We start from the raw sequence: 15331 nt of genomic DNA on the forward strand, positions 1-15331 counted from the left end.
GGCCACTTTTGGTACAAACACAATTGACTCTCCTTTTTTTTTCTTTTACCTTTAAGGTTCACAGTGATGATGTTATTATCGCCAACAAGATATCCACAAGGCAGCAATTCAGGCACTTCTAGACTATGGGATCTAATTAAATCCCCTATACAGTAGCTAGCGACACAGTCAGAGCTCAAACCAAGACTAGTGGATGTATCAATTCGGAACACATACTCCTAAAAATGGCACATACAAAAAACACAATCAAAACAGGTGTTTAGTTCATGTAAGATGAAAAATAGAACACAAGGTGGTCTGGAACAATCAATCAAGAACTGGAGGAACCGGTGACATGAGAGTAATTACAGTCAAATAGCACAAGCCAAAAGAGGTCTTTATAAATAGTTTAAACTGGGGAGAAAAGAAGCAAATCAGCTCATCTTAGACTAGTAAAGGGGAGAGATACTAAAAATGGGCATGGATTTTCAAACCAATACTTTGCTATTGTACAGATCCTACCTTGAAGAGACGTCTAATTACACCATCTAAAACATCCCACTTGGTTTTTCCACTGACACCAATGGATCCTATTAAGTATGCCTGAGGCTTCTGTTCCTAAAAAATAAAATAAATTAACCATGATGAAATTCAGCTGCTAATCATGTTTGATTACCGTGTTGTTGCTTTTTAAAGCAGATGCATATTCATTAAGCAGCAATTATTATTATTATCTTTTTTTATTGTTTAAACTTGGTTTTCCTGTCTTACTAATTGGAAATGCAATGGCTTCACAGTAGCTTGATCCCAATATGAAAAGGCATGGAAGAGGATTGGGGATTTTTTTTTGCTTATTTATTTGCTTTTTTGCTTGACAAAACCCTTACCTTAAGTGGTAGATAATTGGGGTTCCATGACTTGCCCATGGTCACACAGCTAGGAAGTGTCTAAGGCCATATTTGAACCCAGGATATTCTGTCTCCAGATATCCACTGAGCCACTTAGCTGTCCCAGTGTATAGAAGTTTTAACCTGCTCCATTTTTCCAGGCTACACAAGTTTACCACTCTTTTGAAAGTCTAGTGGATCCTTGCTTTTGAAAGCCCACAATATTGGTGTTAGCACAGAAAACTAATCATTCATCCATGCTGCAGCTCAGAACTCCCACACTCAAGCAATCCATCAGCCTCCTGAGAGATAGGGAGTACAATCATGTGTCACCATCCAGGGAGATAACAGAACATTAAGACTTACATATTCATGTATTTTCTATTATAAGTGCCATTCTCATGATACAAATGGAAAGGGAATTGTTTCAAGAGATTAGAAGAGAGACAAAGTTGTTTTGTAGTGGTGTTATGAACTATTAAAAGGAAAATGAAGAAAGTGTGGATATAGGTAAACCCCATCTTCAGAAACATGTTCTGAAATTATATTTAAAAGCACATTTCTGGAAAAAAAATCAAACAAATCGACACACATTTCTCAAGTGCCTACTATATTCCAGGCATTACATATGGGACTGAGGATATAAAAACAAAAGCAATAACAGTCCTTGTCCTCAAGGAGAAATTTATTTATATGAATCAAAGAACAAAATAAACTATTCATGGTCCCTAGAATTACAATACAAATATGTATGTCTTCATTTATTTGTTTTGTAAATTATAAGGTGTATGCATATTTCATATACATTAAAATAACTCTAACATGGTAAATTCAGAATATAGGAAAATTTTGCCTGGCACCTGAATAGTACTGGTCATGCCATGGACAAATGTTGTATCCTACTTTTTAGTCCACAAAAGAAAAGACACAGAAGGACCAGACTTCAACCATTTGATGACTGTCATTTCAAGAAGAGATTAGACTTATTTGTTTTGATTAATCACAAAGGGCACAAGTAGTTATAATGAATACAAGTTGCAGAAAAGGAGATATCAAATGGCTATTAAAAATAGCTAGAAATGCCAATCTCCAAAAGAAGATTTGAAATAGGGAAAAACAGAAAAACACTTTTTAAAAAAATAATTAGATCTCTCCACAAGTGGATTGGGTGGCCTCAGAAAGAACTCAATTTGCCCCCACCAAAGTTCTTTAAGGGTAGGTTGGATGTCCAGATTAGGACAATGTTATAGAGGGATATTTTTTCTTTCTTTTTCCATAATTGATTACATGAGTACTTTCTCACTTGTAGATATTAGAATTTTTGCCATCTGATTACTGAACACACCTCCACCTCTCAGATGCCAGTAGGAACTTTTGCTAAAACAACTGGAAAAGCTCTTATTGTTCCATGGCTTTGAGAGGAAATTCATTAATTTAAACTTTTAGAGTCATGCCTTTCTAAGTTCTCTTGAAGTGGTTTTCTTTTAAAGGTATTGGTCCTTATAAAACACTCAATAAACAACCCATTTTTTAAACCAGAAGAGGTTTCAGCATCATAGAGGGTATTATAGACTGCTGTGTAAGTAATCAATTGGTAAAAGTCAGCCTGCTTTTACAGCTCATGCAGTAAGTTTATTGCTTTAGAATCTTTGGAGCATTTAGTCTGGCTATAAATTTAGATGTGCCATGTTGCTTCTAAAAGTTAAAATTTTCAATTTCTTTAAAGCAACTTTAAAGTACTAATTATTTTTGAAGTTGAAAAGCATAGAACTCTTCAGATTATTGCTGATTTAGGGTGCTTAGCATTACCCTAAATGCCCCCATTGAAAGGTTTTACCAATGATTATTTTAGAGTTGTTTAAAAGGAAGTTAAGAGGGAGAAACAGAATATAGATAAGCAAGAGTTCATAGAAAGGAATGGTAGGAATTGGAAAGGGTCCTGGATTTAGGGTTGGAGAATCCAAATTCAAATCCTACCTCTGCTACTTACTACATGGATAAAAATTGCTTCATTTCTCTAGCTCTTATGTTTCTTATCTATAAAATGAAGCAGCTCAAATTGGATGGGCTCTAGTGTTATTTTTCGTGTTCTAAATCTATATCTCTATGCCTAAGATTCTACAACAGACATTTGCCTCAGATAATGGGAGACTATCATGAACAAAATCTGTTGGGGGCAGGGAACAGGTATGATATCTATGCAACAAGAACAATATGGCAGTGTATATATGTTGGTAAAACTGGGGTGCCCACCAATTAGGGAATGGATGAACAAATTGTCTAATAAGAATGTTTATCATTGTTGATGGTGTCAAGTATAGTGGAAAGCTATTGTACTATAAGGAATGATGAAAAGTTCAGAAGAATCTAGGAAGAATTGAATAAATTGATGCATTGTGAAATGAGCAGAGCCAGAAGAATAATTTAGGTTATAGCAACAATGGAAAAGGGGACAATTTTGAAAGACTTTTCATTTCTAATCATATTATTCACAACTATGATTCCAGAGAGGCCTGATGGAAAAGTATAATTTGCTTCCTCATAAAGAGATGATGGACTCAATATATGAGACCTGACCAGTGTGGGAATTTATCCTCTTTGATTATACTTATTTGTTACAAGGGGTTTGTGTTATTGGTGATTTTCCACCACAGGGTTGTATGTGTAGGAGGTGGTGTTTAGAGGGCAAATAAAAAGTTTGTTAATTAAAATAAATAATTAAATTACCTATATGGAGTAAGGCAGGTAGATTTTAGAAACTAAATTGAGAATGAAAGTCATTAAGAAGCTGAAAAAGGCACAAGGCTAGATTGAACTTCAAGCTGACATAAACACAACAAAAAAGGGCTATTTAAGTTATACTGAGGATGAGATAAGGAATCAGGAAACTATGAGAACACTGCTTGTGTTAGTGTTCTGATAGAGACGCCAGCAGGAAAGCAGAAGAATTTAACTTCTCTGTTGAATTTGCATTTTCCACCAAGAATGATAGCCATACTGGGACAAAGCAAGCAAAAAAAATTGTTTATAGGTGACAGAAATCAAAGAAACTAAAGCACTCATTACAGGAACATCTAGTAACCCCTCGAACATTATTCATCACAAATGTTCTGTGTTTGCTGAAATAATACAACTTAATTTGAGAAACATTTGCTAAATTATATCCATGTGAAAAGTAAAAAAAACCTTATTTTTAAAGATCTTACAATGTTAACAAAGGGGTGAAGCTATGTACAAAAAGTAGAATATAAAAGAAAAAAGTTATGAATGTAGAAGCTAGATATGAACAAAGTTACATGAGAAATTGAGGAGGAGACCACTTTTTACTTGGAGAGGGGCAAGGGGAGAGTTATAAATTCATGAAAAAAAAAGATTCAGAGAAGTTTAATTTGTGGGAGGACACCAAAAAATGGGACTTTCAGCATGGGTTCAGTAGCTACTATTTGCCAAGTCACTTAAAGAGTTAATATTCTATAGAGGAAAACATTTACTTAAATAGGTATGAAATATATATGAAATATATCCAACTTATTGGGAGGAAAAGGGACTTCTGGGGGCCAAGATCATTTAGTCAAGAATGCTCCAATCTTGTCAAATTCACATCCATAAAGCCATTAAAAAAAGACCACAAAATGAATCCTAAAGCAACAGAACCAAGAGAAGACAGATTGAAACAGTGGCCTAGACCAGGTCAGAATCCAGGGATAGCTAGAAAGACCCATATCACTGAGGGAGAAAGTGAGAATCAGTCTAGCATCCTGGGGTGGAACTCAGATGTGATTCTATTGCTTGGGTGAAGGAAAGAGCACAGTCCAACAAGGCCAGCTGTGGCAGCAGACAGAGCCCAACACTATCCAGCATGAGTGGAAACTGAAGAGAAAAGCTGAAGGTCTCCCAGCAGAAGGCCAGCCAAACTGCCCCGTGAAAAGGGCTCACTCTGTGACCCAACAGGCAGTCAAGCCAACCCCAGAGACAAGCACGGGACAGCTTCCATCCCAGAATCAGAGTTGAGCTTCAACACATAGGCAAGGACATGAAAAAAGTCCCCACCCAATGAGCAAAAGCAGAAACATCTAAAGGAAAGAAGCATGAGATCATCCTGAAAAAGTAGGGTGACATCTGAATGTGGCAGACTTTGAATATCAAAAACAAGAATTTACACTTTTTTGGTAGGGCAATGGAGAACCATAAGAAGTTGGAGTAGAGGAAATATGTTCAGGAAGTGAATCAATGTGTTACACCAAGATGCTTAGGTGGTGCCGTGAAGGATACACTCTAAAATGGACAGACTACTAGAAGGCCAATTAGGATCATAAATCATGACCATGGTGGAAAAAAAAGAAAAGGATCTAAAATAGTTCTTTTTTGAAAAATAATTTGTGCACATAATTATTATACTGCTATTAGCCTCATTCCACAAAAAATTAATAAAGGATGAGAAATAAGCAAAAATAATCCCAATTTTTCACATGAGGAAAGAAAGTAGATTTTTCAAATTATACATGAGGGGGCTAACTTCAAATTTTAACAAAAATCTGGAATATCTTATTAAAAGGAAGATTCATGCACACTTGGGGAGGGAAGAAGTCACTCCAGACTAAACTCATCTCTTTTCTGACAGACACATAGTCAGAATTCTGTAGATATAATCAATATCCATCTGGAGGGATGGTCTTCAGTATAGTGCTAATAGCTCTTACATTCATTTGTTTTTCAGACTTGGATGAAAAATACTAAGACTGCCTATCTCATTTGTGGATAACATGAAGACAAGAAAATATATTGGCTAACAAATCTGATACCAAAAAGATGCAGATAGGGCAATACAATGGTTCTAAATTAATTAAATAGAATGTTATAAAGATAAATATAAAACTCTGCACTTGATTTTTTAAAATAAAAATCAACCGTATCAGAAAAAAATCTAAAAGGCAGAATTCAAATTCAATCTAAGTTGAGAATGGGACATGATACTCCAAATGATATTTAATGTTAACTAACAGAACTCTAATATTGGGGGTGAAGAAAATGATATTCCTATAATCTTGGTGAGATTCCACTTGTAGTCTTCATATCCCTTACGAGTGTGCTAAAAATCATCTGATGTCATTGATAGGAAAAGAGAGGTAGGGTGTGAAAATAATGAAGGTGATATGGGGCACAATCACAGATGATTGGACACAGTAGAACACATTTTACTCTTATTCTAACGCTGTAATGCCATTGGACTTCTTTAAAAGTGAAGGATGAATTAAAACAACTCTGAGGTACCACCTCACACCTATCAGATTGGCCAATATGAGAGTAAAGGAAAATGATAAATGTTGGAGGGGATGTGGCAAAATTGGGACATTAATGCATTGCTGGTGGAATCGTGAACTGATCCAACCATTTTGGGGGGCAATTTGGAATTATGCCCAAAGGGCTATAAAAGAATGGATACCCTTTGATCTAGTAATATCACTATTTGGTCTGTATCCCAAAGAGAAAAGGATATGTTTATATTTAAAATGTTTATATTTATAATATTTATAGCTGTTGTTTTTTTTTTGGTATCGAAGAATTGGAAACTAAAGGAATGTCTCTCAATTGGAGAATGGCTGAACAAATTGTGATATATGATGGGAACGGAATACTATTGTGCTATAATGAATTATAAACAGAATGCTTGCTAAAAGTGCTAGAAAGACCTACATTAACTGATGCAGAGTAAAATAACTAAAACCAGGAAAATATTATACACAGTACCAGCAATATTATGAAATGATCAAATGTCATAGGCTTTGCTACTAAGAGCAATGCAATGATCCAGAACAATTCTGAAGGACTAGTGAAAATATGCTATCCACTTCCAGAGAAAGAACTGTTGGAGCTGGCATACAGTTGAAAACATATGATTTATCAGTTGTTTTTTGGGTATATGTTTTGGGGTTATGGTTTATAAGATTATTCACTTACAAAAATGAATAATATGGAAATATGATTTGTGTGATAACACGTGTATAACTCAGACTGAATTGCTTGCCAATTCTAAGAGGGAGAAGAGGAGAGGGAGATAATTTGGATCATATAACTTTGGAAAACTTATGTGGAAATTTGTTATTAAAATAAAAAACAAATTAATTTAAATTTTTAAAAAAGCAAATGAATGACAACACCACTTCTAATACCATAACCAATTGTTGATATAATATTTAGGGAGGGCATAGATAATAGGGAGATTGGACAAAGGTGATGACCAACATGGTGATGGTATATGAAATAATACCATAGAAGAACCTAAAGAAAGGAATACTTAGGGAATCATGGCAGCTGCCATAAAACTGTTTGCCTTTCTGAAGGGATTTGTATGGATGTGAATTAAATGTGTTTTGCTGTACCCCACAAAAAAGAATGAGGGTCTGTAAGTGGGTATAATAGTAAGCAGATTTTGGCTTAGTATCAAATGTTTATTGATTGTCGAACCATAGGAAAAAGATTTTCTCCAAAGTCTTATAGATCTAGTCATTGAGGCCTCTGATTTAGAAAGGTGACCCACTATTATTTTCATATTAGATGATTTCAGAACAGATGCTTACTGATTTCTTTTTTTAGTATTCACGACAGTGCTCAGAAACCACATTTTCTTCTTATTTGACAGATCACTATCAGCCATTAAAACAATTCTTCACTTTGTGAAGATTAAATTTTCTACTATTGATACCTGAAATAAATCTTGACAATATGCTGAATAAGAAATGGCCCTCAATTCAGGATAGAAGTATGAAGTCAAAAGATCAGGGCTTAGATGAAAAAGTATTTTACAAAGAATATGGGAGTCTCATTTGCACCAAAAATTATCTTATTTGTTAGGTAGTTCATAATCACCCTATATGACTGTGGGAATAAAGCAAAGGCTTTCACTGGAGTGTTACTGCTGGAAATTTGAAGAGAGAAAATATTCATGCATCCAGGGAATCTTTCTAGGGTCATAGTAACACAGAAGATAGCATAAATGGAATACCTTTGATCGACCATAGCCCTTGCTTATAGATACTATAATTTTCACGCTGCGACCATCTTTATGGAGAGTTGCATCAGTAGCATCATCCAGCAAAATATCTACAGAAAAAAGACACCAATAAAATCAGCATGGCAACAACAATGAAATTTGTAGTCAATTTCTCCCCATTTCTTTACATTTTTCAATAGAAGTACCAATACGACAAAGTTCAAATGATTTTATTTGGACTATCTTTTACATTCTAATCTACTTGGAACTGAGAAACCAATGCATTTTCTTTCTTTCTTTCTTTCTTTTTTAATCAGCAGCTAGATTTAAAAGAACTGGCTCTTTCCTTCAAGCTAGAAAATATTAAGGTTCAATTTCATTATGTACTTGTCTGTTTGAAGGAACCAACAACCCCCTTTCCAACCAGAGCAGACATTAGGAGCATAACTACATCTGGGTAAAACCAGTCACTATGAAAACTAGGACATTTAGAACAGCAGCCTGCTTTTCCTATCCAATCTAAAATATCCACGCTCAAGTTCTCATGCAATCTATGGACTTGAAAGACACTGCAATAGACTGTCAATGCAAATTATTTTCAAATGTTTGGGCACACTTCCAGCTGTATTACTGCTTAGACTATCTCTGTAATTATTAAGCACAGCTATTAAAATACAACCACTGAATTTTTCTTCTTCTATAGCAGTCTATTGATATGAATTCCGTCATTTACTTTATGATAATCATTTTGCAAGCATGATATTGTTCAACTTATTTGGCTAAGAAAGGAAGAAGAGAATTTCTCTCTTGACTCCTTGTTTTAAGAATTGGAGTTAGATGCAATCTAACTTTTATGGTATTAAGTTTTTAACCATGATCAAACGTCCTTTTTTTGGTGGGGCTGGGGGGGGGAGAAGGTTTTGGAAGCAGTTCAGACCTCTTTATATCATTACTATAGGGAGTTTGCAGTGAGGGAACTCCTTTTATCAGTTCAGTTGGCATCTATTCTGTTAAGTTAATCAGTCAATGAGCATTTGTTAAGCACCTTCTGTTTGTCAGATAGTTGTTGGTTACTAAGGAAAGATAAAAATGAAACCTCCATTGTCCTCAGAGAGGTTACATTCTATGAGAGGATATGAGATAGATGTAAAATATACAAAATAAATTATGTTCTTTGACTAAACGACTGAGAAGTTAAATAACTTCCAAAGGATCACACAGCCAGTGTATTTAAGAGGCATTTATTTATTATTCTTTATGAACTAATTTTTATGAACTAAAATTTTATTTATGAACTAATTTTATTTATGAACTAAATTTTTTGAACTAAAATTTTATTTATGAACTAAAATCTAACTGACTCTAAAGTTGTCTCCCTATCTTTCCATTTTTTCCAATCATTTTCAGCAAAATTAAAATTCTGTGCACATAGATCCTATTTTTGTGGTAGTTATTTGCTTGTTTGCTTTGATTTGTCTTTCTATCCCTAATGTCTTACAGTCATCTAAGAAACCATTGGATTGCTTGAATTGAAATGGGTTATGCTTAATACATTTCTTTTAGGATTAAGTGAATACTCCAAAATCATTCTTCCACTCATAGAACCAAACTCAGTATGGAGTTACCCATGTCCTGTAGATAATAGAAAGAGAGTTAGCTGCATCACTGTAAAAACAGAGAGTAACATCAGAATGTAAGTACTATGATTTTAAAAGCATAGACCCATAACAATGAAATGAATGAAAGATACCAGATGACAACCACATAATGTTTTTATTACTTCAGCTTTTCAGGAAAAAAAGGCTTTTAGAAAGTAGGTAAAAATACTTTAAAAACTAAACTCATATGACAAAAAAAAAATAATCAGACTCATGAATGTGGGGTCTAAAGGATATGGGACTCCTTGTTTTGGCATTTCAATGGCCAAAAAGCCTCCCATCCACCTCTCTTATAATACCATCACTCTCTCTCACTACTAATACATTTTGTGCAACTGACTTAAGCAACATTAATTGTATTTTTTCCTCCCCAGAAATAGGCGATAACTTTCAGTCAACTGTCATACCTATAACATTTAGGGAAATCTATTAGATCTACTAATTGGATTATCTAAAATTCAATATATTATTTACATTCTTAACTGTTATACTTATCTGTTTTGCTGATAAAAGAATTACTAACTTTTGTCTTTGAGGATATAATTTCCCCCTAGATGAAATATTATCTTTCTCCTTCCTCTCTGTTACATTTTACTTGTTTTTAAATACTCTGCTTAATGAACATCATTAGATTGGTACAATGAAAAAAAATATTGGGGTCTAAAGTCAATCAGATCTGAGTTCAAATCCAAACTCATATACTTACTAGCTATGTGATTTTGTGCAAGTCCTTTAATCTATGCCTCAGTTTCCTTACTTGTAAAATGAAGATAATATGTAATAACAGCACCTAGCTCCCAGGGTTATCATCATCAAATGAAATAATAATTGTAAAACATTTCACATAGTGCCTGGAACATAGAAGTTTAGTCATATCAGACTCTTTGTGACTCCATGGACCACAGCACACCAATGCTGTCTAGGGTATTTTTCTCAGCAAAGATCCTGAAGAGGTTCGCCATTTTTTTTCTCCATTGGATTAAGGCAAACAGAGATAAAGTGCCTTGCCTACGGTAACTCAGATCTTCCTGACTCCAGGTCCAGTGCTCTATCCTCTTGCTGTCTAGACAAGTAGAAAGGGCTATGTAATTGTTAGTTATTATTATCTTTCCTTATTTGATTTTCCACTTCCAGTATGGTTTCATGGTATGAGTATTATCTCTGAAGTATGAGGACCTGACTTTGAATTTGTTAATGGTGTAACTCTACAAAAATCACTTTGATTTTTGGGCATTGAACAAGATAGCCTTCAATGTCCTGTTCACTTCATGAGCTATGATCTCCTCATCCTTTCTGCTTATTGCCTATTGCTATATTGCTTCTAGCTCTATGTAACTGAATGATTCTGTCTCTATTAAACCATTTGATTAAAAGGGCCTTGAAGGCAAGGATGGCTATTCCTCCTTAGTTTTTTTAACTTCCCACTGTGTACAACGGATGCTAAATTAATATTGCTAGCTGATGGGAGCAATCAATGTCAGAGCATCTAGCCATCAACTGATTGAAGCTGATGACTGATTACAGAAACAACTCAGGGAGAAAAACATCAGGTGTGCCACTTGGGGCATGACCAAATAAGATGCCAACACTTTTTTCTAGTCCAAGTATATGAAATAGAGTTTCTTTTTCTCTTTACTTTTATATTTTGTGGCCTAGAAATCCCCCAAACTACCTCTTTTTCATCTACTTTTCTATACTCATTAAATCATTACAGGCAGAGAGTAATAGCAGGGATAAGGGGAATGATCTGGATTAAGGAAGATCTCAGTTCAAATCTAGTCTTAGACATTTAATAGCCAGATTTAATAATAGTATCTACTTTCTAGAGTGGTTGTGAGTATTCAATGAGAGAATGTAGGTAAAACAGTGTCTGGCACATAGTTAGCTTTATAGAAATGCCTATTATAACCATTAATTATAAACTTTAGTATCATTGAAATTTTGAATATTAAAAAGCTAACCTTGAAAAAAACTGGAGTCATGATATTAAAAGTAGGATCAAGATGACTTTGTTTTACATTGATATTTTTATACCTCTATACCAAGCTCAAGATGGCCACAAAGGTGAAAAAAATACTCACACTGAGTCAAAGTACACATCTGGAAAATCATCAGAATTAGGTATTATTCAGGGAAACTGACAATGTTATTATTTCAGTGAATATCAGAATGATAACATTCCAAAGAGTCTCTTCTCACTCATTTTGTTAGTGTTGTGAGGGATCCTTGATCAATCACTTCTTTTCTTCCTTATCCAGTTGATACTCTTCTACCTCATCCTTCTGAACTCTTGGTCTTCTGCATTAATTCTATCCTATCTTTAGTTCCTGGAGCCAGGGAGATATTTCTTGGCTTTGTTTTGGTATTTGCACTCTCTCTCTCTCTCTGTCTCTCTCTCTGTCTCTCTCTCTCTGTCTCTCTGTCTCTCTGTCTCTCTGTCTCTCTGTCTCTCTCTCTGTCTCTCTGTCTCTCTCTCTCTGTCTGTCTCTCTCTCTCTCTCTCTCTCTCTCTCTCTCTCTCTCTCTCTCTCTCCTGATGATTCCCAAATCTACAAATCTAGCCCTAGTATCGGACCTGAGTTTCCGTTCCACATGACCTACTGCACATTTCAAATTGCTTGTACCATAGGCAGCTCAAGGTCGCCATGTCCAATATAGTATGTATTATCTTTCCTCCCAATCACCTCTTCTGAACTTGATTATTACAATGTGGAGTACCAACATTCTTCCATAAACCTGACTTGCCCACATGTCATCCTCAGCTTTTTACTCTCATGACCACTATATATCCACTCAGTGGACAAATTTTATTATTTCTACCACTACCATATCTATCATATACTTCCCTTTCTCCGCTCACACAGTCATCACCCTAATCTAAGACCTCTTCATGTCTCACCTGAATTTTTGCAATAGACCTCTAATTATTCTTTCAGCCTCAAGTGTCTCCAATCCACATTCCAAGAATGTGACAGTGATTTTCCTAAAGTATAGCCATAATCACATCACCTTTTTATTCAGCATACTACAGTGAATTTCTATTATCTCTAGGATCAAATATTAACTCTTCATTTGGTCATTAAAACCCTTCATAAACAAAGCCTTTCCTAATTCCCCAGTCTTCTTAAGAATTACCTGCTCTCTATGTACTCTATGGTAAAGCCAGATTGGATAGCAATTATTCTTTGTACACACATTTCATTTCTTATTTCTATACCAATTCATAGGTTGTCCTCTATGCCAGAAATGTTGTCTCTCATATGATCAGTCTTTACTCTTAGAATCCCTGACTTTCTTCAAGATTGAGTCCAAATGAATTTTTCTGCAAGATGCCTTTCTTTATTACCTGTAGCTGCTGGAGCCTTCCTAGCTAAGGTTTCCTTTCATCTATTCTTTATGTATTTATTTATATATTGAATGTGCTGATAAATATTGATGCTGAAATATGTTTTGAGATCTGTGGAACAAAAATAACATTGCCAATAAAAGAAAGGACACCAAAACAACTTATTTGCAAAGGTGAGAAAACCAAATCACTTAAGAGAGCTAAATCTTGAGCTTTCAATTTGCTAAATCATGAAATTGACCTGTAATGGACTCACTTTTAGCCATTAAGATGCAAAACCAGGCAAATTTCTTTTTTCTTCTAATAACTACTATAATTTCCATCCCCAACACCATGTTTGTCAGTAAGAAAAGTAAACATAAAGAAAACCACTTTGATTCAACACTACTTAAATACTTTTCACGTATTCTGGCCTCCAGAAGAGGATACAGATTGTTACAGTCTTATCTTTTCCTATTGTACACTGGTATATTCCATGTTAAAATGTATATTTTATCTTAATTATCCATTTATTATTATCATTTAATAATATTATTACTAATTATTTTCCTTAAATTAGACATTTCATTAATTGGCAAGATTAAAGTACAATATAATGAAAAAAGCCCTAGTTTTGGAGACAGAGGACCCAAGTTCAAATCTTAACCATGTCATTTACTTCCTATGCTATCTGACACATTTTATTATTATATTATAATTTTTATTTCATTATTCCGTTATATGTTCTTATCTTTAATCTCTTCATCCATATAAGATTTTGATGACTTTACCTCCATGGAACACTATGTGTAGTATATCATGACTTAATATTTTAAGGTTAAAATTAATATCCAATAACTCCAGTATTATATTTTATAAGATTTATTAATATTCACTTGAAGTACGAGAACTTGAAGAATAAAATTTAAGTATAACCACGTGAAATAAAATTATCCTGCCTGGCATTCACCCAACCTCCACAAACTGTGATCATGGGAAAAAAGAGCATGAGGGCAGAGCTACACAAAACTTATATCTTCCCTACATTAGTGCCTAATGTGAGAAGGAACATAGGAAGCTGGGATTTAGAGTCCTAGGGAGCAAAATATAATTACATAATATTACATGTCCTCTCCATATGCCCTTTGTTTAGAATTTCAGTTTCTTACTCCATTTCTCCTTATGATTTTTAACTTTTTTTTATTTTACCAATTACAGTATTAAAATTTTACCTATGTTATATATTTCTTAGACTGGTTTCTTACACTCAAGGCAAAGGAAAGTATTTTACATGAGATTTAACATCACAGTTGCTCCTTTGTTAGCGAATCAAATGCACTAATTTAAGACAAAATGTTGAATGGCAGCTAAATGGAAGAATGAACTATGAAAAATGTCAACACATACAAGGATGAGCAAATTTTGGAACTCTCGAAGCACAGGAGATGAGCACCATTTTGGGAAAAACAAAAACAGTAATCATCATCATTGCCCTATAATATTTCATAAGGCTTCAGCTTTGGTTTTCAAATCCAATTTAAAGCAAAAGGGGAGGATTTGAGGTTCTAAAAGTAGAATTTTTACACTTCAACATTTATAGGAATAGTTTCCAAGCGTCACCTGGTGGCCATGCCTTGTAATTATGAAAGATGCTCTAAAGCTGGGCTGTAAATTACAACCAAATGTCGGGATCCCATTTTCCTGCTGAATACTGCATTGAAAAATAAAAGATATTTTGTCACACCATTTCACTTGAAATTAAATCCCATCTTATCTTTGGCTAGAGAATTAGTATCTACATAAAACAATAGGTTTTGATACTAAATGACCTTATTGAGAGCAGATCATTTAGTCAACAATTTATTAGAAGTATGCTATGTGTCATGATTAGTGAAATCACTGAGGATGCAAAGAAGAAAAATATGATATTGTCCTTGACATCAAGGTGTTACCTTCTAATGAAATAAAGAATTCTATATCATTATTGATAAACAACAATGTTGGTATATAATATATATATAGATATATAAAGACATGTATATAAATAATAGTAATAGATATATAACATATATATAAATTGATATGTATTTTAAATATTTTAGTATATGTATGATATATTTATATATTATATACACAACTATATATATTATATACATATATATGTATATATATATACCCACATATAACATACAATTGCAACACAATGTAATCTCAGTTCATTTTCATTTCTGAATCATAAAATCTAAAGATTCTGAATTGGATAGACTATAAAATAATGTGAGTTTCTATTCTGAGAAGATTATCAAGGGGGTCCTTGTGTGGGTGATCATAGAGATAAATGTCAAGTGATGAAATAGAAATTATATTGATCAACAGTTGGAAGTTAGTAGAATAAACTATTTAAAATACTCTCCCAAACTCTCTCCAAGATGGAAAGGCTGACTTCAGAGACAGGAAACTCCGTATCCAAAGCTTAATTCTGCCATCAGTTG

At 34.1% G+C, this 15331-nt stretch overlaps 1 protein-coding gene across 1 annotated transcript in view; it reads right to left on the reverse strand.

Annotated features, from left to right (window-relative positions):
* Window positions 1-15331, reverse strand: part of NAV3 (neuron navigator 3) — a 454139-nt gene that overhangs the window by 19356 nt on the left and 419452 nt on the right. Inside the window, exons 29-32 of the mRNA XM_044679183.1 lie at window positions 8474-8564; window positions 7870-7967; window positions 502-597; window positions 50-218 (exon numbers count right to left, since the gene is read on the reverse strand). Coding sequence (XP_044535118.1) covers window positions 50-218; window positions 502-597; window positions 7870-7967; window positions 8474-8564 — 454 coding nt within the window. The remainder of the gene's footprint in view (window positions 1-49; window positions 219-501; window positions 598-7869; window positions 7968-8473; window positions 8565-15331) is intronic.

This window comes from Gracilinanus agilis, chromosome 5 (assembly GCF_016433145.1).
Source record: "Gracilinanus agilis isolate LMUSP501 chromosome 5, AgileGrace, whole genome shotgun sequence".
NCBI classification, from domain to species: Eukaryota; Metazoa; Chordata; class Mammalia; order Didelphimorphia; family Didelphidae; genus Gracilinanus; species Gracilinanus agilis.